Genomic DNA, 24,045 nt, shown 5'->3' with positions numbered 1-24,045 from the left:
ATGAAGTGGATACTGGTGTATTGTACTTTGAGTTTGTCAGTTGTCACTGTATACAGTGACACGACGGTGACGATCCACCCTCAGTGGCTGGCACAGGGAGGTAGTGCTCGCTACGACAGCAATAGGTGGAACAAGCACAATGGTCTGGATCAGGAATACCTCATTCCCAAATGTCGGGACCTTCGGACTGACGGCGGGCGCTGGAATAACAATGGCCTTTCATATCAGCTATTTGCAGATGTAAGATGATATTTTTAGATTTTACCAACTACTGACATTTCATTGTCAATGCTAACAGTGTTATTGTGCCGTAACATGGTGAAAATGCTAATGCTAATGATATTGCTATGGACTATACTCATTACAAACTATTCTCATTCCATCAGGGCGAGAATCCCTTGCTATTCGGATAAAACTCACATTTATCAGCTTTTCACTTTGGAGTTGTTCGGGGATCCGTGTCATATGCTGATATCAAACACGAATGACGACAATAGGCTAACCGATAACTGGAGACGTGAATGGGATATGTTGTTTATATTTGCATGACATAGAACGCTCAGATGGCACAGAACGCTCAGAATTTTACAGAGGCAAGTAGCTGTTTGTCCTCAGATGGTTGTTCAAGATCTATCACATTTCATACTTAGCCAAAGTACCATGATCAAAATATATCAATTCGAACGGAATGAGATATTTTACAGCCACAATATATATGACCCTTGAAGGTCCGGGTAGAATAAGCCTTCAGCAACCCATGCTTGCCATAAATGCGACTATGCATGTCGTCAGAGTCAACTAACGGGATCGGGTGGTCAAGCGCTGACTCGGTTGACACATGCCATCGGTTATCACTTGTACAGATCGATGCCTATGCTGTTGATCACCAGATTGTCTGGTCCAGACTCGATTATTTACAAACCGCTGCTATATAGGTGGAGTATTGCTGAGTGTAAAACTAAACTCATCAACACTCACTGAAAATATATATGATCAGACCTATCAGTATTTTCATCACTCAACAGCAGTGTATTTCTAACAAAGTGTGTAGCATCGTAAGAGACTGCTGACTCGATATTCATTCCTTGTCTTTTACATAAACTACTGGGTAAGAGAAAGTTATCAAATTTAAAGTAACTGTATAGAAAACCAAAACGCGGGTACAAGTTTGGACCCAAGCCCAAAACATAGGACCTACATGCAACTTGTACGAAAGCCTCGTATGAATCGTGAAACGCGTAATTCTGCGAGATTGGTCTTAACGCATGTGTATGGTTCTGGTTCGGCTGATGTTGGACAGAGCAAACATGCAGTAACCCAAAATCCACCAAAATGTGGTTAAGCGAAGTCGGTGATAACTTTCTTTACCGAGGTAGTTTACATTGTAAAAAATGGGAGAATTTGTCCCTTCAAATTGGAGACCAGCATCAGACCCATCACGTTCACCGAGAAGTGAATGTTAATATAATGGAATGAAACTTCACTTCAGTGGCCTGAGGACCCCAACCGTCGCGGCTACCCAGACCCCAACTACCTGAAGAATGCCACCAAACAGAAGCAGCTGTTTTCCTTGTACCTTGATAATATCAACAGTGGTTATGAGAACGACATGATCATGATGTCAGAAGGTAAGACAATGTTTATGCACTGAGATGAACATAAACCACCAAGTGATATAAATATTGAATTCCACAGTGCTTCATATAATTATTTGGCCTTGTTGCGAATGAATAGTTAATCAGTATTTTGGAACTTTTCAACTCTTTAAATGTTGCATTTCTTGTTTTACTTGTACCGTAATACTTGACATATTCAAAGATTCCCCATTCACATCGGTAGATGCAGAACGAACTTGCCGATAGAAAAATCCAATGCACTGCCGAATTTTGGTGCCTAACAAAACAGCAAGCTCTAAGAGACAAGGTGAAAAGGCAAATGGCCACTAGGCTTGATAATACTGAGTTAATGGAGTTAATGGTATGTTTCCAGTCATCATTTGGGGAAAAAGCCGAGAAAAGATGCAAGACCATAGACTTCAACAATTTTCACACAGACACACACAAAAAAAACCAACAAAACAAAACAAAAAACAACAATTAAAAAAAGTAAAAATAAAAACAAGATCTAACTCCTTTTTGCATCCAACTTCCAGGTGTAAATATGTTCCCAAGCTGGCTGAACCAGTCTGAACACTCAGGTCAGTTCCCAAACAACGTCGATGCTGCTGCAGAGTTCATGATGTTGATGGTGCAAGGTGTTTATGACTACACCAAAGGACGGATACCGCCCTACATCGAACCCATGAATGAGCCGGACACTCAATATAACATCTTGAATTTTACAACTGTTGCTCTATTCCATAAATTAGTTGCAGAGAAACTCCATGCCAGATTTAACATCAAAGTTGCTGGTCCTACACTTGACGGTTTCACCAGATCTTGCAATAGAAATAATTTCACCGACTGGAAGATACTGGCAAATTTCATGGACATCACTGGAGAAAATTTAGACGTATTTTCCTTTCATTCATATAACTCACTTAGTGTTTCTGGAAACTCTCAGAATTTTTCTGGTATGAATGAAGCCCGACTGGTAGCATTTGTCGATCTGGTCGAAAATTATGCCTTTTTGAAGACTGGGAAGCTTCTGCCCCTTGTTATCAGTGAATATGGCCGTGGAAGTGTGGAAGGAATCAGTCCAACAGATCCCTCACCAATACTAGATTTTGCAACGATCTACCTTTCAAATGCTTATCGATTTACTCAGCTAGGCCTGCGGGAATATATTGACAGGGCAGTGGTGTTTCTTTTAGCCTATATAAATAATCCGTATTACAGCTGGTCACTTTTCAATCCCCAAGGACAACCCAAAAGAGTCGTCGATTTCTTCAAGTTTTGGTATAAATTCACCTCCGACTACTCGTTTATCAGAACTACAAGTCACTATGATGGAGAAGAAAGAACTGTTTCGCCGTTAGCAATGTCAAGTACACGGAATAACGAAACGGTCATTCTCTTGCATAGTTATTCTCAGAAGTCGCAGAATGTCAAGCTTAACTTTGAAGGCGACTGGACAAAGCCAACCATAGGAGAAGCCACCTGTGTCACCATTAAGGACAACTGGTATCCAGTTATAACCTCCAATGAAACATTTGACATCCAGAAGACCAAAGGAATTCTAGAACTACCACCAGAGGCTTCATGTCATTTTACATTCAAGACCCACTCAGATCAACTACCTAGAGTAACATCTAACGAAACGACATACTATGGAGCTGATATACTCATACCAGTCAAGGGCAATATGGCCATGACAGTAATTACTCTACCAAAAGGTCAGTATGACAGTGCAAGACTGAGAGTTTCAGCCAGTTGGTCGATAAATGAAACAAATAGTATATCATATCTTACCTTTAACGACCACCGCCTTGACTCTTTTTATCAGCTGTATGATGCCAACATGATTGGAAGCACCACCTACTGGGAGGTTTGGGAATTTGCACTTCCTACCTCTTTGTTTGCCACTGGGGCTAACCAGGTACAAGTTTACTTCTCAAACAACATGACAAGTGGACACGTTTCTTCGGTTGTTCTTGTGACAGCTAAGATCATCCAATCTGATTTGAAACCATGATGATGGTAAGAAACAGCATCATTAAAACTTTTATTTCCATATGGTCATTGTTATCATATTATAAAAGTTCTTTGTGTTTGTGTCTGTTTCAAGCATTGTCCTTAACCTGAATTCTTTGTTTAGTATTACGTCATTAATTACTTCCAAACCATTACTTCTGGTTTCTTCTCACAATCGAGTGAACGCAACCTTTGGTATGTCGCAGCCAGGAAATCGAGCCATCGACCTTCCACCCTTTCGGCAGTGTGAACTAAAAGTCATAGCCACATCGGCAATAGTTAGCCATATCGTGACTTGAAAGTTACACATTCATAACAGACACAATTAAATTGTAAACACCATTGAAGAGCAGTGCAATAACTAGATTACCACAGAAAGAGAATTACGACTAGCATGGGACGCTAACATTTGATAGACTACTATGGACAATACAAACCAAAAACTGGCTGAAGATCAGCAACAACTGAAGGCAGATCTCCACACTAGGAACCATATGTACTTTCGGTAACTTTGCTGGATTCACGTCATCCCTTCATTGGTGATTAGATACAAATATTATATAAATATATGGCATAATTTAAAATCACTCATATTCTGCGATTAAAAATAGTGGAACGTTTTGATTTACTTTGAATGTTTGGGGACTTACAACCCCTCTCAGGAGGACAACTGTACAATTGTAACCCACGTTGAGGGTAAAGTCACTAACAATATGGGTTTTTAATATAAACTTCCAATCAGAAATATTTACATATTCACAAACGAAATTCTTTTTAAAATGCAATAATCAAATGAGAACTAACATTGTCAAGAAGATCCTTCATAGATACAATAGTTATCCATTGTGATAACTATTCAACACAGTCAAGGAAGACATGCTTGAGTGTGATTCTTACATCACAAGGGATGCAAAAACGGAGGATCTTCACCTTTAAGTAAATACTCAAATCTAGACTGACAATCCAAGTAGGTATAACCAATAAAGGGTGTTATTACATTTAACTTGTTATTACACCTACTTGAGTGTCCAGCGTCTTCTGAATGAGACCACGCAAACAAGATCTAATTGTAGCTATATAATCCGTGTAAGGAATAAGAAGTGGTGTCAAAGATTTTTTGAGTGCTGCCTTAACGGCAAAATCGACCGTTGTGTTCGCAGAAATGTGACTGGGTAATCAAACAGATTCAAGTGACATTTTCAATTTCCGTGGATAAATGGTATTGCAAACTAGCACCTACTCTCAATCACATGAGCATTGAGAGTACTGTAAACAGCAAACAATGTGAATGTCTTTCGTGGAGGTAAGAGCATTAGTAAGAGCATTCTCACAGATATAGATTTTACATATAAGATATTGTAAGTATGAACGACAATACAATATACAAACAAGCTATAGATTGCAAACTACTGAAGTTTGGCACCATACCAGGGACAATAGCATTAGGCAACATAAAAATGTGAAATGTTTCTCGGGCATTTCAACGTTTCCCAGAGACTGCGTTCCCAACGCTGGGCATGACAATGCAAAATGCATTATTAGAGGTCGTTCAGATCATGAACAATGAAAACAGTCACGCAGATACGCACCTGGCAACCCTGGTATTCATTACGTCACATCACGTGAGTGAGTGAATATTTATCATCACATCGGCAATATTGCAGCCATGTCATGACGAGAACAATGAATAATGACAAAGTCGAGCAAGAATATTAGAAGCTAAAATCCTGTTTACGAAGAACAATAAAACCACTAGTATATCACAGACATCCATTTAATATTAGCAATTAAATTTAAAACAGTACTACTATAGAGGACACTTCAACATAAAACGGGCTATAAATTGCCCACAGCTGACGGTTGATCGCCACGTAAGGGACAATAGCATTAGACCTATGAGTAACCACTCACTCACCCCTGCATGTTCATTACGTCACATCCCGAATTCCTGGAGTATATCACGTGTCTGCACTGTGTGCAACTGTTTAAGAGTGACCGAACAAGAAGTGCTGACTTTGACAGCATGTCTCATAGATGGTTTCATCTCCATGTCACCAATGCACCGGCTTCCAATCAGACCGAGCAGGTTATCAGACAATTGCGAAAACATCATTTAGGGCCGCTGAATCTACAACCATTATGACAATTTGGGTGAAAGCTATTCATCAGAAAGACCCTTTCTTCACCTAAAAACAATTCAAGTAAAAATAGGGAACCATATCAGACACATTTTGGTCATTTTTGTGAATGTCTTCCACATGCGTACTATGAAATGGTTTTTAAAAGTCTCCTGAGGTACTGACTGTTAACAAACACATTTGAGCAAGCATCGGAGCAGGCTGTTCTCTTACAGTTGAAGAACTGTCCAGTTTGTGATTTTGAAAGGGAACACACACAAACACAAAGTGTACTTATACTTTTCTTTCGGAGAGCAACAAGAAACAAAACAAAACAAAACAAAAAACGAAAGAACAAGTCATACTGTCAGGGATAACCATCTGGTCCTCAGTAACGCATATGACGAATTCTGGTATTTGGTATGTGGGACAAGTGCGATAAGATATCACAAAAATGTATAAAAACTGGCCACCACCCAGCTCATAATGTGAGCCTGGTGTTGTAGGAAGGTGGCGTGTTGGTGCAGGTAAATCTTATTAATGGTCGATATGAGAATCGACACAGTGCACTTTCTGTGCTACGAATAAATGTCTTGAGTTAGATATGATCTCTGATGGCAAAGAGAATCAAAATACAATCATTGATGTGTCATTGGCACCATGGCCCGACAGTAATCTTTCCTGTGTAAATGAACTGTGTAAGTGTAAATATAAATTCCCAAGGCACCAAGCCTCCGAACCCAGGAGGTTTAATTAAGTCACATATTTGTTCCAGAAAATGGAGTGGATACTGGTCTATATCACTTTGGCCTTGTCAGCAATCAGTGTCTACAGTTACACGACAGTGACAATCCACCCTCAGTGGCTGGCACAGGGAGGTAGTGCTCGCTACGACAGCAATAGGTGGAACAAGCACAATGGTCTGGATCAGGAATACCTCATTCCCAAATGTCGGAACCTTCGGACTGACGCTGGACGCTGGAATGACAATGACCTTAATCTTCGTCTCTTTGAAGATGTGAGACAATGTTTGACGTCTATCTAAATACTACTCACTTAGTTGTCACAAATAATGCTCAGAGAGACAGTGGACCATGACAAGTTGAAAGTCCATTAAGAGTGGTAACATGATCGGACCCATTAATTTATTGATATATAATAATCCATGTCAGTGGGAATGTCTTCCTGCCGTGAAAAAAAGGATGAATTCATGAACAAGGATTTCTATTGCTGACATCATCACTGGGGAATGGGGAACGAAAATAACTTACAAATGTTGCAACCACTGGAAACGTATATAGTGTAATATATATATCAATTTCTGACGCCAATGGTGAAAATGTGAAGCAGTGTGACATTGTAAGATATAAGCTTCTTTCACATTTTGAGTTTATGGCAATGGACATAAGACCTACCTGCATTATTCACTGTTTGTTGTTGTCACTGTCTTTTAGCGGTCCATTTATTCCACAGCTTCTTGCACCAAATGGAATCTGTTATTGTGTATTCTTGTTATATATTTGTTAATATCTGTACAAATACGTCATCGTGTTGCATGCCATTGTGTATAACTGCTAAATGAATGTTTCCTCGAATGAATTAATACAACTCTAATTCAGTGGCCTGAGGACCCAAACCGAAGAGGCTACCCAGATCCCAGTTACCTGAAGAATGCTACCAAACAGAAGGAGCTGTTTTCCGTATATCTAGCTAACATCAACAGTGGTTATGAGAACGACATGATCATGATGGCGGAAGGTAAGGCATGCAACCACAGACAGATATTACAATGACTAATATAGCACATTTTGTTTATAATTTGAGAGGATCCATGCGGTCATACGGAAATGATTGGGGAATGTTTCCAACTTTCGCACCGAATAAATGCGCAACTCACTGACACTGTAACTTGAAAGGTTTTCTGTTTCATCTTAGGTACTGAGATATAGCTGTGCACTCGAAATTTATTATAATAGATCAAACCAAAACTAGATTTTAGCAGATGTTTGAAACTAGTATGTAGATATATCTCCATACTTTGGGACCACTTCAAACTCACTGACACGGACGACCATGTTTAAAATGTACTAACTAAAATACGATATATAATCAAAAAGATTTCAATTAATTTCTTTTTTCGAGACCAATGGTTTATTGAGAAGTCACGTTATGCTTCTTGGCAAAACAGTGATGATAAAGATAATTAAGCCAAATAATTAGCCTCAAGACAAACATAAAAATCTTTAAAAGTATACAAGAAAATATATTGATAGAAGAAAATAAGTTTGTATGTGTGTTTGTTTACAGGTTTGTTTTATCCGAGTTGGATGAACCAGTCTGAACATGCAGGTCAGTTCCCAAACAACGTCGATGCTGCTGCAGAGTTCATGATGTTGATGGTGCAAGGTGTTTATGACTACACCAAAGGACGGATCCCACCTTACATCGAACCCATGAATGAACCAGATGCCGAATCTAACATCTTAAATTTCACAACTGTTGCCCTTTTCCACAGATTAGTTGCGGAGAAACTTCATGCAAGATTTAACATAAAGGTTACTGGTCCTACATTAGATGGAGAAACTGGATCATCGGACAGAAACAATTTTACATACTGGAAAACAGTGGCAAATTTCATGGACACTACTTTAGACCATTTAGATGTATTTTCCTTTCATTCGTACAACTCACTTATTGTTTCTGAAAAATCTTACAACCTTACTGGTATGAATGAAGCACGACTGGTAGCATTTGTTGATCTGGTTGAAAGTTATGCCTATCAGAAGACAGGAAAACTCGTTCCCCTTGTTATCAGTGAATATGGTCGTGACATCGTTGAAGGAATTAGCCCATTTGCTCCGTCAGGCATAGTTGATTTTGCAACAATATACCACTCCAATGCTCACCGATTTACTCAGCTAGGTCTCCGGGAATACATTGACAGAGCAGTGGTGTTTCTTTTGGCCTATATAGAATACCCGTATTACAGCTGGTCACTCTTCACTCGCCAAGGCCAAGCTAAACGTGTCAACGACGTCTTTGAGTTCTGGTACAAATTCACCTCAGACTACTCCTTCATCAGAACTACGAGCCAGTATGATGGAGAGGAACGAATCGTGTCACCATTAGCAATGGCCAGTCCACTGAATAACGAAACGGTAATTCTCTTGCACAGCTATTCTCAGAAGCCACAGAATGTCAAGCTAGACTTTGATAATGACTGGATCAAACCAACCACAGGAGAAGCTACCTGTGTCACCATCAAGGACAACTGGTATCCAGTCATCACCTTCAACGCATCCTTAGACCTCCAGAAGACAAAAGGAATGGTTGATCTTCCCCCCGAAGCAACATGTCATTTTACATTCAAGACACCATCAGAAAAGTTTCCTAGTGACACACTGAACGAAACCACTTACTATGCAAGTGATATACTCATACCAATCAAGGGCAATATCGTTTCCACGGCAATATCTCTCCCAAAAGGGATATACCACAGTGCGAGACTGAGAGTTTCAGCCAGTTGGCCAGTCAGTGTTACAAACAGTGTTTCATATCTTACCTTTAACGACCATCGCCTTGAGTCCTTCTATCAACTATATGATTCTGACAAGTTTAACAGCACGACCTATTGGGAGGTTTGGGAGTTTGCTGTCCCAAGTGTGTTGTTTGTAACTGAGGCTAACAGGATACAAGTCCATTTCTCTAACGAAATGACAGTAGGATATGTTTCTTCAGTAGCCCTTGTTACAACCAAGCTTGTTCCATCTGAACTGATATCCGGATAATGATTGTTAGGTCATAAAATAGGATTTTATCATGAAACGTTACAGACAATACATGGAATGAATAATCATACGTCAGTTGGTAAAAAGAAATTGTGTGCCACAAACAATACCTACTTGCAGGGAATTTGTAAAAGCCTTAGTTTGATAGTATTTTTGAATAAGATATACGATTCATCAATACAGGTGGCAAAATAGCTATTTCCCATCCCATTGCCCACCCTCAAGCTCACACCTCCTTATTAACAAAATGTCGATGTCTGAACACATTTGTAAAACATGTAATAAAGAAATGAAAAATTGGAACATTGGATATGATTGGAACCTGTCTGTCACAAAAACACACACACATGATTGTTTGTAGGCTTCTATCAATGATCAGCCAGATCTACAGATTACATGTTGATACCTTGAATGTCCCTGTGAGGGATAAAAGGGATCCTCCTGAGATTTGATTTCTCAGTTGAATATCTGATACGTGCCAAGCAGATTGTGCATAGTGATAGTAACACATTTATCCCTTGTGATGGACAATAGATGTTAGTCTTTCTCTTAAATACTGGTTATTTGATGGCATTACAAACTGTAATTAACAAACATACATCATATAAAAAATATGGTGAGATCCATAGTTGATGCAGCATTGGGTCTGTGGTAACAGTTTTGGTGATGAGAAATCTTGAAATATATGTGTTAATGTTTTTCACAAAAGTGAATGTTTAACGCCCTCAGTTATCTTCGTGTGGAATACGACCCCATTGTAGGTGGAGGACAACATCTGACACGCTTTGTCCAGTTAAATATATGCCTATAATTATCATAATATGAAGATGAGTTCACAGAACTTCTTATGTGAGTGGAAAATAACCCTGTTGAAAGGTTTTGTGATTACCAGATGGGCCTGGAGCGTCCCGCTTGTTTACTTGCTATATTCACCTCAGAGAGAAGAAAGTCCTAATTAGACAGCAGTCCGCGTTACACATAAATTTCTTACAAAGGATTCCGTCGAAACCAAATTCATTCTGGTATTTGCAGCAATCCGAGAAAGAGTCCGAGTAGGACAGAGTGTACTCTTTTCTGTGTAAAATGAGTGAGTGAGTGAGTTCATAGTTAACGTCACATCGGCAATGTTTCATCCATATCGTGAGGACAACATTTAACACTGAAAAGAAATATATGTCTACTATAAAAACCTGTCGACGAACGACAATAAAAGAACTAGAATATCACAATTATCATTAAAACTAGCGTGGAAAGTTAAAATCAATATCACCCTCTAGACAAAACAATACAAAAACAGAATATAGATCTCCCACAACCGAAAGTAGATCACCACTGTGTAAAATGAAGATTCTAACATTTTTGTTGGTTTGAATTGCAGGTGGCTGAGTGTTTTAGACGGCTGATTTGTGTGCTGGTTGGCTTGAGAGTGTGTGTACGAATCTGTACTTTACTGAGAAATTGTAATCTCAAATACAATATATGTGTTACATTGAACAGATTTCGTACACCTGGAATGTACCGAAGCTCTGGACAGTTAGGTTTGTTTAGAATCGACTTTACCCGACAACAACGATCAGATAACACAGTCCAAACCTGATTTGGATTTTAGTGAAGATCGTTTTAATTATAATAGAAATGCTTGTTACATAACAATATGTAATATGTAACTGTAAGTATCTTATTAATGTATGCGATCTAGTAACAATATGATAATGATGAAACCTCTTTATGGTTAATATTGAGCAACTGGGTCATCGTTTTGCAATCATTTCGACAGGCACGATATTTATTACAGAAAATAGACACGTCTTTTCACTGAAAGTCCGACATATGTATTCAATGAGATCACTTTGATGATCCACCTACAGTCGTTGACACAGGCAAGCAGTTTGTGTAGTTTGAACAACCACCGTGGTCTGGACCGAACATCCTTCATTCCCTGATGTGGGATCCTTTGGACTAATAATAGGTGCTGGAGTAGCAGAAATATTAATGAACATCGCTTCCAATAAGAGAGATTAGCTCATTCGTCATACATTATTGAAGCATGAACACACTGACCTATTTAATTATATAATGATATTTTATATGGTCATCCCGTGGTCACAAGCACATTTGGATCTTTATCTCCACTCCAATTCGTTTAGGTCGGAGAAGTCAGGTCAGCATCCTGCAAAGGAAAAATACTATTTTGTTATTCGGAAACATTTTATTTTCGACGTGTTAATCGCAATTCAACTATTGCCCGACAGAATTGAAATAAAAGTTTTAAAAGATAACAATGTGAGTTTAAAAATGTTCGCAGTTTTAACCTATAACATTTTGTTGGTGTATTCTATAGATGAAAAGTATAGCAGTTAAATGATGGGATATGGCTGAGTTCATATGCTCTGACGACTGTTCGCAAGACAACTCCAAGTGCAATAGATTTCTTCTCATCAAAGATGCATACTGACCATAATGACCAGACGGAAGAATGAGCAGACATTAAACAAGGTATAATCTGCAGGTATTTTGTGTCTGGCCATCACACTGAATGACATACTCACTACTACGGGAGCGCCATATTGTAACAGGTTCAAACAAGCCAAAACTTGAAGCTTAAAGAACTATCTAGAAGTGTGTTATCTTATTTACGGACACGGGGTCATTCAAGTCCTATAAACGTTGCAAGATGTTTTTTTAGAAAACAACATATGCGTTCCATTATAAGGGGAGATAATGCAGTGCGAAAGTGGGACAACCACCTGTGTGTGGAACAGGCTTGGCGAATTCCTTCCTGTCAGACACGATACGATAAGAAGATATAGTGACAATATATATAACCGATGGTAACCCAGTTGGCTAGAGTTTTCCGAACCTTGTGAGCAAGGGATTTTGTTGCTTCCAGGTGACTTAATATAACGTTTAATGTATGTGAGTATAAACAACAGTCTTGTCATAGGAAGATATGGAGCATATTTAATAGTATCAGACATGTAAAGAATAAGCTTGACTACTATCCGACCTCTTTATGAGTCACTCCCAAGTGAGTCGAAATAGGAAACTTGACAGGCAACAGGTGTAAAATGCTTTGAGTTGTTAATGCGAGTTAAAGCGAGTTGCTAATGTTTTGTTGTTAATGATTTATTACAGGTCACGTTCCGCGAGTTGCACAAAATGGTTTTCAATCACTCTGTTGACTTTCTGCAAGCACTGCCAGGACATTTTCTGTACATAGATGATATCATTAGAGTACCCATGTCATACTGTTACTGTAGACATGAGTGTCTAAACGTTGGTAGCGAGAGTGAGGGTTACGCCACTTTTTAGGCACGAGTGTCGTAAACATAGCATGAACTAGGCTCGAATATAGGCTCTGTATATTACAAAAGTCGTCTAACTGAGGAAAATGTTCCTAGATCTACTTTCAAACATAGACCGTCACCGCATGTAACACGCAAAGTCACAGAAGAAACGTGATGCCAAAGCATTGTTCATGACGTCATGTCACAAAATTTTGACGCTATAATCTATATACAATCTATCATGATATTCCATCTGTGTCCTGTGGTTTTCTGGGGGCGTTATTCCTGCACGGAAACTATGGGATGAGTCGTATGCATAATCTATTTAATGGCCTGGTATTATTGCAGCGTGGTTTGTAAAACCTTCATGACATCGATGATGCTCATTCTGATGGTGACGATGGTAATGGAGATGTAAAGGTCTTGAACAAAAGACAATCAATATCATTAAACTAAACAACAGATTTTCAATTCGCAGAAAATGAAGTGGATACTGGTGTATCTTACTTTGAGTTTGTCAGTTGTCACTGTATACAGTGACACGACGGTGACGATCCACCCTCAGTGGCTGGCACAGGGAGGTAGTGCTCGCTACGACAGCAATAGGTGGAACAAACACAATGGTCTGGATCAGGAATACCTCATTCCCAAATGTCGGAACCTTCGGACTGACGGCGGGCGCTGGAATAACAATGGCCTTTCGTATCAACTATTTGCAGATGTAAGATGATATTTTTAGATTTTACCAACTACTGCTATTTCATTGTCAATGCTAACAGTGTTATTGTGCCGTAACATGGTGAAAATGCTAATGCTAATGATATTGCTATGGACTATACTCATTAAAAATTATTCTCATTCCATCAGGGTGAGAATCCCTTGCTATTCGGATAAAACTCACATTTATCAGCTTTTCACTTTTTGGGTGTTAAGGGGGTTTTACCGTGTGCTGATATCAAACATGAATGACAACTATAGGCCAACTGACAAATTGAGATTAGCATTGAAGTTTTTGCAAAACTGTAAGCCGTCAGAATCACTGTCCATGATATCTCGTTCGAGATCTAGATCAATCACATGTTGCTACCCTAGTTTCAGAGTTTCGTTTGTACTTAGCCAAAGCATTTTCATCAATTCTAAGGAAATGGCAAATTTTGCAGTCAGAATACATTTATGTATGTTCAGACCTAGCAAGGTGTGCGACATCGTATGGAACTGCTCAAACGATATTCATTATGGCTGCGCAATATATCGCAGGTTATCTACCGGTTCAGACATGAAATCGATTCCGTTTTTCACACCGGAAATCAAGCCAAGTTTGTTTTGAAGTTGTGTTCTTAATTTTTGCTTCGCAATGTTTTTCATCTGAATGTTTTAATGACCGGTGCTCTCTGATATGTATTCCCTCTATCTGTCTAAAATCTCAGGGCTTTGTTTTTAAGAGTGAAGAAATTCGTTCAAACTAGTAATCTTTAAGTTGATGGCAAATTTCTGTCATATTTGCTAAATATTATTTATTTTGTCATAATTAAAAGCTTTTATTAAAACTTAATCAAGCATAATTTTGTTTTTGCTTTATAAATCAAGCAATTACTCGTCTATAAGAAGGTTTTTATTGAAAAAAATTCTTGCAGAAAACATATTGCAATACATGCTTTTGCATCGCAATATGAAAATTCTCTGTGATATCCCTAATATTCATGCACATATAAACTGCCGGTTAAGAGAAAGTTTCAAGTAACTGTAAATAAGAAAGAAAAGTGCGGATGCAAGTTTGAACCCAAACACAAAACATTCGGCCACCACTTGTCCCACTTGATCAACTTCATATGACTCATGCTTTTAAAACGTGAAACACGTAATTCTGCGAGATTGGTCTAAATGCATATGTGCATGCCGATGTTGAACAGAGCAAACATGCAGTAACCCAAAATCCACCAACATGTGGTTAAGCGAAGTCGGTGATACAGGCTTAATCCCGATAGTTTATGTTGTGGAAAATGGGAGAATTTGTCCCCTCAAATTGGAGACCAGCATCAGACCCATCACGTTCAACCAGAAGTGAATGTTAACATGATGGAATGAAACTTCACTTCAGTGGCCTGAGGACCCCAACCGTCGCGGCTACCCAGACCCCAACTACCTGAAGAATGCCACCAAACAGAAGCAGCTGTTTTCCGTGTACCTTGATAACATTAACAGTGGTTATGAGAACGACATGATCATGATGTCAGAAGGTAAGACAATGCTTCAAATGATATAAATGATATAAATATTGAATTCCATAATGGTTTGTATAATCATTTGGCCTTGTTGTGAATGGATACTGAATCGTTATTTTGGAACTTTACAACCTTTTAAATATTTCATGTCTCATTTTACTTGTACCGTTTCCTACCTGGATCACATGTGTGTTAGTGTAACATGCAATTATGATGGCAAAGAGAAAGGCCAGTATTGTTCATTAATTTCACAAGAAAACCCTCAAAAGAATGTTTTCTACATAGTCCAGCCAATATATTAATCGTATTTTCTCTTTCAAAGTACAAAGTTATTCCATGGCCACATCGGTAGATGCGGAAATAAATTGCCGATAGAAAAATGCAATGCACTGCCAAATTTGGGCACCTAACAAAACAGAAAGCGACAACGGGAAAAGTTTAATAGATAATCGGTATGATTTTAATAAAAATCTGGTATGAGATTTAAGTCTGTTGCGAAGTACATACATTTTGAGCTTTACGCCGTGAATAGCTGCAAAACCACAGATGCTGCCTTCAACAATATTCACACAGACACAACTGCCTATCATAACGACTATTGGAAACCTTACTTTTCATTTCTTTAACTCCAAAACAAACAAACCACAAAAATGAAACAACAATAAAAACAAGACCTATTTCCTTTTCCCATCCAACTTCCAGGTCTAAATATGTTCCCGAATTGGTTGAACCAGTCTGAACATGCAGGTCAGTTCCCAAACAACGTCGATGCTGCTGCAGAGTTCATGGTCTTGATGGTGCAAGGAATTTACGACTACACCAAAGGACGAATCCCACCCTACATTGAACCCATGAATGAACCCGATGCCAAATATTACATTTTGAATTTCACAACTGTTGCCCAGTTCCACAAATTAGTTGCGGAAAAGCTCCACGCAAGATTTAACATTAAAGTGGCTGGACCTACACTCGACGCAGAAGCTGGATCTGCGGATAGAGACGAGTTTAGATACTGGAAAGAAGTAGCATATTTCATGGACGTCGCTCTAGACTATTTAGACGTGTTTTCTTTTCACTCATACAACACCCTTATTGTTTCTGGAAAATCTTACAACCTTACTGGTATGAATGAAGCACGTTTAGTAGCATTTGTTGATCTCGTTGAAAACTATGCTTTTGAGAAAACAGGAAAGAGTATTCCCCTTGTCATCAGTGAATATGGTCGCGATCTTGTGATAGGAATTGACAAATACGCTCCGTCAGGTATCGAAGACTTTTCAACGATATATCACTCCAATGCTCACAGATTTACATTTCTTGGTCTACGGGAATACATTGACAGAGCAGTGGTGTTTCTTTTGGCCTATATACAACAGCCCTACTACTCCTGGTCGCTTTTCACTTCCCAAGGACAACCTAAAAGAGTTGTCGACGTCTTTGAGTTCTGGTACAAATTCACCTCAGACTACTCCTTCATCAGAACTACCAGTCAGTACGACGGAGAGGAACGAACCGTGTCACCATTAGCAATGGCAAGTCCACTGAAGAGCGAAGTGGTCATCCTCTTGCATAGTTATTCTCAGAAGGCACAGAATGTCAAGATAGAATTTGAAGATAACTGGATCAAACCAACCACAGGAGAAGCAACCTGTGTCACTATCACTGACGATTGGAATCCAGTCATCACCTTCAATGAAACATTTGACATTCAGAAGACAGAAGGAATTGTTAAACTGCCTCCTGAAGCAACATGTCATTTTACATTCAAGAACCCCTCCGGGGAACTACCTAGAGTCACATTCAACGAAACCACATATTATGGAGCTAATGCACTTATACCAATCCAGGGCAATACGGTCTCCACAGCAATATCTCTACCTGCAGGCCAATATCATAGTGCAAGACTGAGAGTTTCAACCAGTTGGCCGATCAATGTAACAAACAGTATGTCATCCCTTAGTTTTAACGGCCAGCGCCTTGAATCTTACTATAACTTATATGATTCCAACAAGTTTAACAGCACGACCTATTGGGAGGTTCGGGAGTTTGTTGTTCCTTCCTCCCTGTTCGTCACTGGGGCTAACAAGGTACAGGTTCACTTCTCAAAGACCATGACAGTGGGGTGTGTTTCGTCAGTAGCCCTTGTCACAGGCACACTTGTCCCATCTGATTTAAAGTCCTAATTAAAGAAGTTTTATTATAGAGCAAACGTTTTGAAGAAGTGTATGCTTAGTATGCTTGAGCCAGTAAAAACAAACTGTCTGCCTCAAACACATATTACCTTTGTAAAAAAGCATATATAAACATGAAAAAAGATAGATTTTGGCTCAGTGTTTTGGGATCAATGTTCTGGCTTGACAGCTGCACGCGAATGGATATGTTGTCTTCAAACAAAACATCAACTCCCTGACGTCATTCCCATTCACGTTGCTCCTTTCTTCCTCCTATCCTTCACCATTCTTTACACTTCTGTCCAGAAACGTTATGACAGATTTCCCTTAATAAATGGTACAAAAGATCAGATCTAGAAGTTGTCTGTCGCGGTGGATGAGGAGCTGAATTCCGGGAAACACCCATAACATTCTCACCTATTCGCTTTCATAGTGCAATTCACGAGAATGAGTGCACCGCCACTTGCTAACGCCGTCAAATACAATCTGGACAGCCCAGGTCGGTGTAGCCGATAGCTATGTTCCACGTAGTTATGTGATATCTTTACTTTGGAGTCCCCTGTTGCTTGCATTAGAACTCCGATCTAATACCCGGTTTGAAATCAGTATATGATAACAGAATTCGAAGTGGCGTCAGAGATTTGCTGAGTGCTGCTTTATTTTATCAGTCAATCTGTTACCAGAACGTCGGCTGTGCAACCAGCGCAAGATGTTCGTATTGGCCAGTAGCGAGATCATGATAAAAGTAAAAGCGGATATTTACATGTCCTATTAATAATACCTTATAAACGCGAAAGTGTCTCAGAAAATAGTCTATACTGCTTCTATTTGGAGTTTTATTGTTTATATGTCTCACAACTGTTCATATAAAAGTTGCTTCTGGTGAACGAATGGATTGGTTATTGTTGTTGGTAATGGAGAATATATTGTTCTGGATACAATGATTGTGGCACAAATAATTGAGTCATAATCACTGGCTCCATCTGTGAATATAGATTTGAGTATGTAATAATAACAACCTTTTAGCTGATTCATTCGTGTGTTGATACTGTAATTCATTTGTTTCGAACGTTTTGTTCATGGTGTATAACATGATAAGTGTTAAGTATAAATTGCATGTGGTCAGTTATTGTGGTTGTGTACTGCCTATTGTTATTAGCAGACAGGCATGCACACACGTAGGTGTCAATAAAACACTGAGGTTTGTCTGTGACTGGCTGTTAAACAATATGTTTTTCTACATATGTCATATTTGGGATTTCACCTTCTTAGTAAAGTACAAATTCTAGTACTTTTTTCGGTTGAGTCCCATCCGGGATTCGAACCCGCACCTTCCACTGGAAGTCGCGGCGGCTGAGCGGGCTAGGCGGCTGACTTTGTGTGCTGGCGATTAGGTGCCTGACTCTGAGGGTGCGGGTTCGAATCCCGGATGGGACTCAACCGAAAAAAGTACTAGAATTTGTACTTTACTAAGAAGGTGAAATCCCAAATATGACATATGTTGCATTTGACCACTTTCTAAATGGCATCGTGTAATAATATGTTTTTCTGTTTCCATAGACTTGAATTAAAAATTTCAGTTTTCAAGTTGAGCATTTTTAACAATAAAATTAATGTTTCTAACACTACACCTTCGTGAAAGCTTGGTTTGCAAATCTGCCAACCCCCATAAACCAAGAAAAAAACCGAAAAAGTATGAAACCAGTGTATTTTTATTACTGCGGACCCAAGATGCTTTAATCACAAGAAACATCTTTGTTCTCCATCTTGTGACAGACATAATGCTGCAATCTGGGACACACTGATCTTGATTATGAAAATCTGTCGAGGTTGACTGAGTGAGTGTAGCTGTCAGCAACATTCCAGCTATATGGCGACGGTCCATAGAGTCTGGACCAGACATTACAGTGATCCACAGCCTGAGCATCGATTTGCGCAATTTGACAACTGATGACATGTGTCAACCAAGTCAGCGAGCCTGACCACCCACTCTTTTATTCTAGTTAGTCATCCACAAGCATGAGTTACTTAAGGACAATATTTTAATCCGGATCTTGACATGAAAATAGGCAAGCGGTTTCACATTCCAAAATCTTTTAAACTTCTTTAAATTCCATTTTTCCATGCAGAGTCTTATGCCCTTTTTTCTAACTGCTTGCTTATTTTTTCTGGTATATTTGACACGCAGAAATTGGTCATGTACTTCTGGTTTTACAGAAATCACATTATAAATATGTAAATAGTTTGGTGATTTCCAGTACCAAGCTAGTCGATTATGGATCATGCATTCATAATTTCCCAAAGTGTATTAGTTAAATTGATCGATAATGTGAAGGATCGGTATGACCATATCCAGGGTTAGGTATTGGGTCAGTCATATCATCACACCACTAAATATCTAATAGGGCCTCTTTTGGTGATGCTGTATGTAAACATTGAAGGTTTTCTTTCTTGTTGGTATTGGTGGTGTGATAGTTTTACCGAGTGTATTAACAATTTCAAAATTTGAAGTTAATAATTGGTTTCCACCTTTAAGATGGTGAGTGTCAGATTCAGAAAACTTACTTTTGATTTTATGGATCATAATTTAGATAAAGATAGCTCTGTAAATGCAATGACACGATGCGGATTTTGAGAAATAAACATCAATATGTTCTCTAAATATAATTACACACTCCTATGGCTAGGTTATGGAACATTATATCCGCATGAACTGCTAAGGTTCATATCTCCCATTTAACATCCTCATGACTTTAGTGACACATTACACTAACTGATAAAACCGAAATTTCAGTTAGTGGTGAAATTTGAGTAAACAATTTTCACTTGACGTGTCCCTGAGTTTACAAAATCCGCAAATAAAAATGAAATAGTTTCAATACATGACCATTCTGCAATTTGCAGAGCTCCCCATGAAACACCAAATGTAACTCTGATAGTCTAGTTAGTTTTACTATTCTTTGTCGGCAGATATTTTACCTTGTTTTCATGGCCAAATGGTTGTAATAGTGCCGATACGATGTAAAATGTTAACTCCCTCTGTTACGGTTAAACATTTTGCCGTGACAAAAGGTGTAAGAAATCCCCTGTGAACCAGCAAAACAGAACAAAGACACGTCCAAAACATTCAAATATTGTACTATTAAGCAAAGAGAGCAAGAGTCACAAGTCAGTTTCACTATACCGATTTCATATACAATACAAATGAGACAAAATCTAAGGCAGTGGGTCACAAAATATGTAGCAAAATCACCAAAGTCTTAGTGCGAGAGAGAAACAGTTATGCAGAATGTAACACAGCGAGCGATCAAACAGGGTTTAAGAGATCAAGTGTTGGCTGCGATTGATGATGCTTCTCCAGTATCCGTGTCCGTGTCCGTGTCCGTGTCCGTGTCCGTGTCCGTGTCCGTGTCCGTGTCCATGTCCGTGTCAGTCATAGTTTCAAGACCTATCGAGCACTTACGACCATCGCCACTAATGTTGAGACCTCTAGAACATTTGTAGTAGCCTCGTGTTATTGTTATTCAAAGGGTGGAAACTCTAAAATACTGCCTTAGAGGCGTACCGCTTCAATAATTCTCTGTAGGAAATGTGACCGATAATAACTAACACTAAAAACCTTAAATACTGTGACCCAATTACAACTATATAATAATTACTAACAACTCAAATCACGGAATATACACTCTCGTAACAACTCACTCACTCATGAAGCATCACTGATAAAATCTACTGGGAGGAATGATACAGGTACTTACAATTACGACCGTATATTTTTCACCAGCTGTACTCGTCACTATATGCTTTAAATAATGCCGATGTGACGTAAAGTTCAACCTACCAACTGTATTTGTTAAACCAAAGACAGAAGGGTTATAACAGATTAGGTTGGTATTTGCAAACTGAAAATGAGATTACAAATATCCAATATGTTTACCTTACAAAAACATACAGTATTGACCATTTGGTATGAATTGATACTTTTCTTTTAAAAGAATGCTATTGAAAATTAATAATCTTAGGACAACACATACGATAACCTGATATTATTGACGTGGTTATAACTTGTTGTTTTATCTCACATTTGTAACAGGCAGCCAGTTTCATCACATACGTAAAACTCGGATGCCCATTACGTTTAAGTGTAAAAGGGAGAAAATAACAAAGGATGCCTTAAGTTAATCTTTATTAATAACATTGAACAAATGGAAGCCCGGTGGTTGACTGGTTGCAGTCACCAGTATTCCCACAATTTGGTGACGGTCTGTAAACAATCAAGTCTCGACCAGACAATTAAGTCATTAACAACATCTATAGCTTGTTTTTATATTGCATTGTCCATATAATGATGTCAGTTTTAACTTTCCACGCTAGTTTTAATGCTGATTGTGATATTCTAGTTGTTTTACTGTCCTTTTCATTATTAAATGTTCTCGTCACGATATGGCTGAAATATTGCCAATGTGACGTTAAATATTAACTCACTCACTCACTGACTCACAGCATGGGCATCGACCTACTCAACGATGGATACGATGAAATGAGCCAATCAAATCAGCAAGCATGGGCACCCGATCCCGTTAGTGTTAAATGTTGCAAATTGATCCCTGTAGTTCCGTTTGACGCTAGGTAATGACAGTTGTTTGACTGGATACTGCAGTCGTGGTTCCCTGCTCTTCCCTATCAAACACCCTTGGAGCGCCTTACTCCATTTGTATCGATAACTTGCGCATATATAATACACTAGAATAACAGTCGAATGTACTGTTTTTAATAAAAACGATTTCACAGCAAAAACGCGCCTTCTGTCGAACTTAAGGTCATGACGATGGTCTCTATTTTTGACAAAGACACCTTATCATTCAACGTGAAACGACTTCCAGATATGGCTATTTTAGGAAAGGTTTTTACATGCTGATCTAAACATTTTCCATTTCGAGTACTGTTTACCTGACCCCTGAACATAAATATTTGAGATGTATGGTATATATGAGTTAAGAAGCCGGACTATGTTACAGATAAGACCAGATCCAGAAAACCACCTGGTCCAGACCCAGGACAGGTTCAAGGTTGAGGACATCACCAATACACGTGAACAACATCTAAAATACTTTAGCAAGGCTAAGTGCAAACTTAAAGATGTATAGTCGATATTTCAGATCTTGTGATAAGAGTGGAGTAATCTTGTGGAAAAGGTTTGTGATGGCCGACTTAACATAAACAGCCTTGTGGGTATTCTAATGATGTCGATCAAGTCTGGCTTTAATGGAAATGCGCCATTCTCCGTAAGTGTGTTTGTTCACAGAAATAAGAGAAGAACCGACTGTGGAACATAACCATAAACAGGCGAAAATATAAATGCTGTGTAATCAACATGGAGGCGAGACTCATCGTGTTTATGAGAATCATGTAAACGATACATATATTTTTGACCAGCTGATAAATTATGAAATATTTGACAGTATCAGTCACAAGTTATCTTAATATTAATGGTGATAATCTAATTATAAATGTTAACCCCGTTTAGTAATTCCACGAACTTTTTGATCCCTTGGCATCAAAATGGATCAAACACATAAGTGTCTAAGATTGTCTCCTGTTTACAGATATGTGCTAATGCACTTTAACCTGGCATTAAATGTAGGGCAAGGACAGCTGTCACAATTCCTAACGTAATACAGCAATAATGAAAACAAAGTTGAGAATTACGATATGTACTACCATTTCAGCCTTTCTTAATCTGGTTGGTGCAACATTTACAGTAACTTTATTACACCGGTAATAGGCACAAGTTAATGTCTATGCTAATATGCACTGAAAAGGTTTACCAAATAATACTAGATTAAATACAGTCGAACTGATGTAATAAGCATATTCATTTTAATGATCAGGGGAAGACTTAGATCTCATAACTCACGATATAGTCCTTGAAAACGTCTCCAAAACTTGAAACATACTCTAAAGTTTCTCTAAAAGTTGGTTACTTAAAAGCATAAAGAAAGGCGAAAATGAAGCGGACCATCTGGCCCTGAAGAATGCACTGGAAATTCCTTTCTCGGATAATTTACGATAAGAGGATCATTATGTATAAAAGTGGCCACACAGCTAATGAAATCCGACCGAACCTTGGAACAAGTCGTACGTTGATAGCAAGGTGGACTCAAATAATGCTTATTGTGAGTATAAACATCGTTGTTGGCTGAAGATTGTTAGGTGCACGACCTATCGTCAGAATTAACAGTTCGTCTTGCATTTCGACGTCTCCTGGCAGACTGATTCCATATAGGGTATTAGAGAGGCAGTAGCTGGAAATGGAATGGAAAGACAGTACTGACGAAGGGTTGCGTACCAGGTTGCGCCCCAAAGACAGTCCTTTTCCTTCTCTTTGAATATACCTGAGTTGCTTATGATGGATTAAGAACCCTATCTTATTCAATTCAAAATTATTCAGTATATGTGACACTTTTCGGCCGACTTCATTTTTATATTTTATGATACATATATTTATTTTATCAGCTCTACTTTGAATCGTATGTACCCTGATACAAATACCCCATATTAAACTATTTACAAACTGTAGCACTGATATGGAGTTATACATAATAGTGGGGTAATTATCTATAAATAAATTTACACATGTCTGTTACGTGGCCCTGTAAACACAGGTAAATAGTGCATATATCAGCTGCCGATTGACTTTATACCGTTATAGCTAGGTCCATAAAGCAAACGATTATATTAATCACAATGATAATATTAATATTGAAGATGCAATCTCGCAAAGGTGCTTTGTGGTAAGTTTCAAGCCAATAATCAAATGGTAATTTA

At 38.6% G+C, this 24,045-nt stretch overlaps 2 protein-coding genes and 1 pseudogene across 2 annotated transcripts; all 3 read left to right on the top strand.

Moving 5' to 3' along the window:
* On the top strand, positions 1-3,633 carry LOC137287411 (beta-porphyranase A-like). Its single transcript, XM_067819679.1, has 3 exons — positions 1-240; positions 1,490-1,628; positions 2,153-3,633. Exons 1-3 carry the CDS (start codon positions 1-3, stop codon positions 3,631-3,633), a joined length of 1,860 nt encoding a protein of 619 aa, XP_067675780.1.
* A 2,894-nt stretch (positions 3,634-6,527) lies between these two features.
* LOC137287814 (beta-porphyranase A-like) lies at positions 6,528-9,424 on the top strand (annotated as a pseudogene).
* A 3,881-nt stretch (positions 9,425-13,305) lies between these two features.
* LOC137287370 (beta-porphyranase A-like) lies at positions 13,306-17,229 on the top strand. Its single transcript, XM_067819629.1, has 3 exons — positions 13,306-13,545; positions 14,923-15,061; positions 15,749-17,229. Exons 1-3 carry the CDS (start codon positions 13,306-13,308, stop codon positions 17,227-17,229), a joined length of 1,860 nt encoding a protein of 619 aa, XP_067675730.1.
* Positions 17,230-24,045: the final 6,816 nt, after the last annotated feature.

Source organism: Haliotis asinina, chromosome 6 (assembly GCF_037392515.1).
Source record: "Haliotis asinina isolate JCU_RB_2024 chromosome 6, JCU_Hal_asi_v2, whole genome shotgun sequence".
Taxonomy (NCBI): domain Eukaryota; kingdom Metazoa; phylum Mollusca; class Gastropoda; order Lepetellida; family Haliotidae; genus Haliotis; species Haliotis asinina.
Note: the sequence above shows the minus strand (reverse complement) of the source record. Positions and strands in the feature narration are given on the sequence as shown.

Coding starts and splice junctions, on each gene's coding strand:
- LOC137287411 (XM_067819679.1), top strand. CDS start 1: ATGAAGTGGATACTGGTGTATTGTACTTTGAGTTTGTCAGTTGTCACT. Junction 241..1,489: donor CATATCAGCTATTTGCAGAT/GTAAGATGATAT, acceptor ACTTCACTTCAG/TGGCCTGAGGACCCCAACCG. Junction 1,629..2,152: donor CATGATCATGATGTCAGAAG/GTAAGACAATGT, acceptor TCCAACTTCCAG/GTGTAAATATGTTCCCAAGC.
- LOC137287370 (XM_067819629.1), top strand. CDS start 13,306: ATGAAGTGGATACTGGTGTATCTTACTTTGAGTTTGTCAGTTGTCACT. Junction 13,546..14,922: donor CGTATCAACTATTTGCAGAT/GTAAGATGATAT, acceptor ACTTCACTTCAG/TGGCCTGAGGACCCCAACCG. Junction 15,062..15,748: donor CATGATCATGATGTCAGAAG/GTAAGACAATGC, acceptor TCCAACTTCCAG/GTCTAAATATGTTCCCGAAT.